We start from the raw sequence: 2,545 nt of genomic DNA on the forward strand, positions 1-2,545 counted from the left end.
CCACCCACGACCACCTGAGAAGCGAGGCCCCTGTCTCACAGAGGCGTGCCATACCTTCTCTTCCGAAGAAACCGTCAGCTTATCACTGGATATCAAGCTGCACACCTGGTCCAGACTTAGGCTAAGAAATTCTTCCCCCAACATCACCTCTGGAAAGTGCTGCTCTGTTCCAAAAAAAGCAGAAGTTAAGAAAACAAAGTTATAACACACTCCTGCCCTTCTGTGAGCCAATGCCACAACAATCTTTGGGAGGTGGGGGGAGGGAGAGAGACAGACAGAGAGAAAGGGAGAGACATCTTGACTAAAGGGAAACTTGGCCTTTCAATTCGGCGGTAAAGGCATCATCACCCTGTGAGATCCTCTGTCCTGAACATCAACACAGACGAAAATAGGGCAGAGAGATCTGAGTTTACATTTTTTTCGAGATTAATAATGGCATTGCAGAAAAGCCTCACTGGGACCTGCCTACTTAATTGAGCTCGTTTCCCTGCAGGGCGCAGGCTGACAGGGTTGCAGACCGTGCCCCCTGCAGCTCCGCCAAACAAAAGTGGGTCAGAACTGCTGTGTGGCTGGAACTCTCTGGGGGTTCTTGCAGGAAGTCAACATTAGAAGGTCTGAAGACGGGATCATCCTTTCTTGCCCAAAGTCAAGTCTACTAGAGCAAGTCTCCGCTCCATGAAGAGGCCCAACTAAGCACCCGTCCAGGCGTGGTGGCAACAGGTTGATCCCACCACCACTAGGAACAGTCCATAGCAGCCAGGCCTATGGAGCTGTAAGACAGAGGGGAATTTGGGGACAACTAGAACAGGACAAAACCCACAAGCCTAAGGTCCACACAAGGGAAATGCCAAGGACAATACCCACCCTGACATTTGCCCAGAGCATCATCCTGTGATTACGGAGCGTTATATTCACTGAAATGTCATATACTTCAGAAAGAAGGAACCTAGGTTCAAATCTGGGCTTTGCCATTTACAAGTGTGTCCTTGGGCCAATGGCATCATCTCCTTGGGCTTTGCTATTCTTTTCTGTAAAATGGGAGCAACATCACCTGTCTAGCCTCGCTCCCATGCTCTGATGAATAAGGATCTGTGAAAGTGTTTTGCGAGGCTCCCACAAGGTGAATCTGCCCAAGGGCTGACAGTTCCTAGTTCAGCAGGCTCTGGAAATAACAGGACCTTTTGCCATTTACCCAGACGTTGTTCCTTTCTCAGTTCTCACACACCCCTACTCCACTGCCCCAAGTGGCATCTGTGCTCCTTGCCCTCCAGGTCTCCCCTTCCTTCTCTGGTGGACCCCTCGAGCCTGGTAGCCTCTTGGATAACTCTGAGGGGCTACACCTCTCAGTGCCTACCGCAAGCAGCCTCTACTTGGTCTGGTTGGCCTCTTACATGAGATTCAGGGTCCCTCCATCCCCGGGAGCTGGTGAAATACCAAGTCTGCTGCAGGGGCATAATGAAAAGGAAAGTCATTGCATGTTAAGCCCCTTTCTCCTACTCATCAACTTCTTTTTTTTAGAGATGGGGTCTCACTATGTCATCCAAGCTGGCCAAGTGATCCTCCCGCCTCAGCCTCCCAAGTAAGCTGGGACTACAGGTGCACGCCACCACGCCCAGCTTCACCAATTTCCTAAGAACCAAAGAACTTAAGATTTAAATCACTTATTGCAAAAATCATTTTAACTTTTTATACTGAAATAATTTTAGACCCAAAGAATTCCCATGTAAGTTCCCACCTTCATCTAGATTCTCTAAATGTGAATAGTTTATTCTCAAAGATTAAGTTATAAACAATCTTTTCCATCTTTCCCAGAACAAAAAGGGCTCCCCACTTGCTCCACACCAGCTTACTGATATCACTGTGGCCACAACTAAAGCTTGTCCACTTGAAACCCAGGAGTGTTTATATATAACAAGGCAAACCTGAAAGTCAGGTTCTTTATGAAGGGAAGCAACTGTTATAAAGTCAGCAGGGTAAGAAGCTGGTCTTTCCTTCTCTATAAGGAAAAAGTCTTTAGTTAACACTTAGTTTTTACATTAAACATTCAAAAAACCTTTTTAACTACAGAAATATTTAAGACCAGATAGTATTATTTTTAAAGTGTTCATTCGTGAAGATCTTAAAATAAAAGCAAGAGTAATGTCCTTTGGATGATGAGAATTTATTCTTGGCCTGGAGGCTGGGAAAGTAACTGGATTCTCCCTCCATGCCCTTTCTGATCCAAGAAGTCCTTGGACCACAGCCCCCTGTCAGTTGGTAACACCCAAGAAACAGTGGATAGAAAAAGCAGTCACGGCACAAGCCACCACGCCATGACAAAGTGCAGGACATCAGGCTCTGTGGCTGCGCCACGGCTGAGCTCAGCAAGACCACTCAGTTCTCAGGAGAGTCAGACACAGCAGCACCAACATCTCGGTGGCCCAGAGACACATCTGGCCTTCCCACATTTATCTTTGTTTGACAAAAAAACTGACATTTGGAGGAGGGAAAAGAGTGAAGAGAACAGGGGGAGGTAAGAAAGTAAAATTCTGTGCTGTGAAATAAG

At 46.8% G+C, this 2,545-nt stretch overlaps 1 protein-coding gene across 1 annotated transcript in view; it reads right to left on the reverse strand.

Moving 5' to 3' along the window:
• The window catches only part of KLHL3 (kelch-like family member 3), a 110,300-nt gene that overhangs the window by 54,693 nt on the left and 53,062 nt on the right, over positions 1 to 2,545 (reverse strand). The window contains exon 6 of the mRNA XM_012646335.1: positions 55 to 164. Within this exon, the coding sequence (XP_012501789.1) occupies positions 55 to 164 (110 nt within the window). The remainder of the gene's footprint in view (positions 1 to 54; positions 165 to 2,545) is intronic.

The sequence above is a fragment of the Propithecus coquereli genome, unplaced genomic scaffold (genome assembly GCF_000956105.1).
Source record: "Propithecus coquereli isolate 6110/MARCELLA unplaced genomic scaffold, Pcoq_1.0 Scaffold242, whole genome shotgun sequence".
In the NCBI taxonomy this organism is placed as follows: Eukaryota; Metazoa; Chordata; class Mammalia; order Primates; family Indriidae; genus Propithecus; species Propithecus coquereli.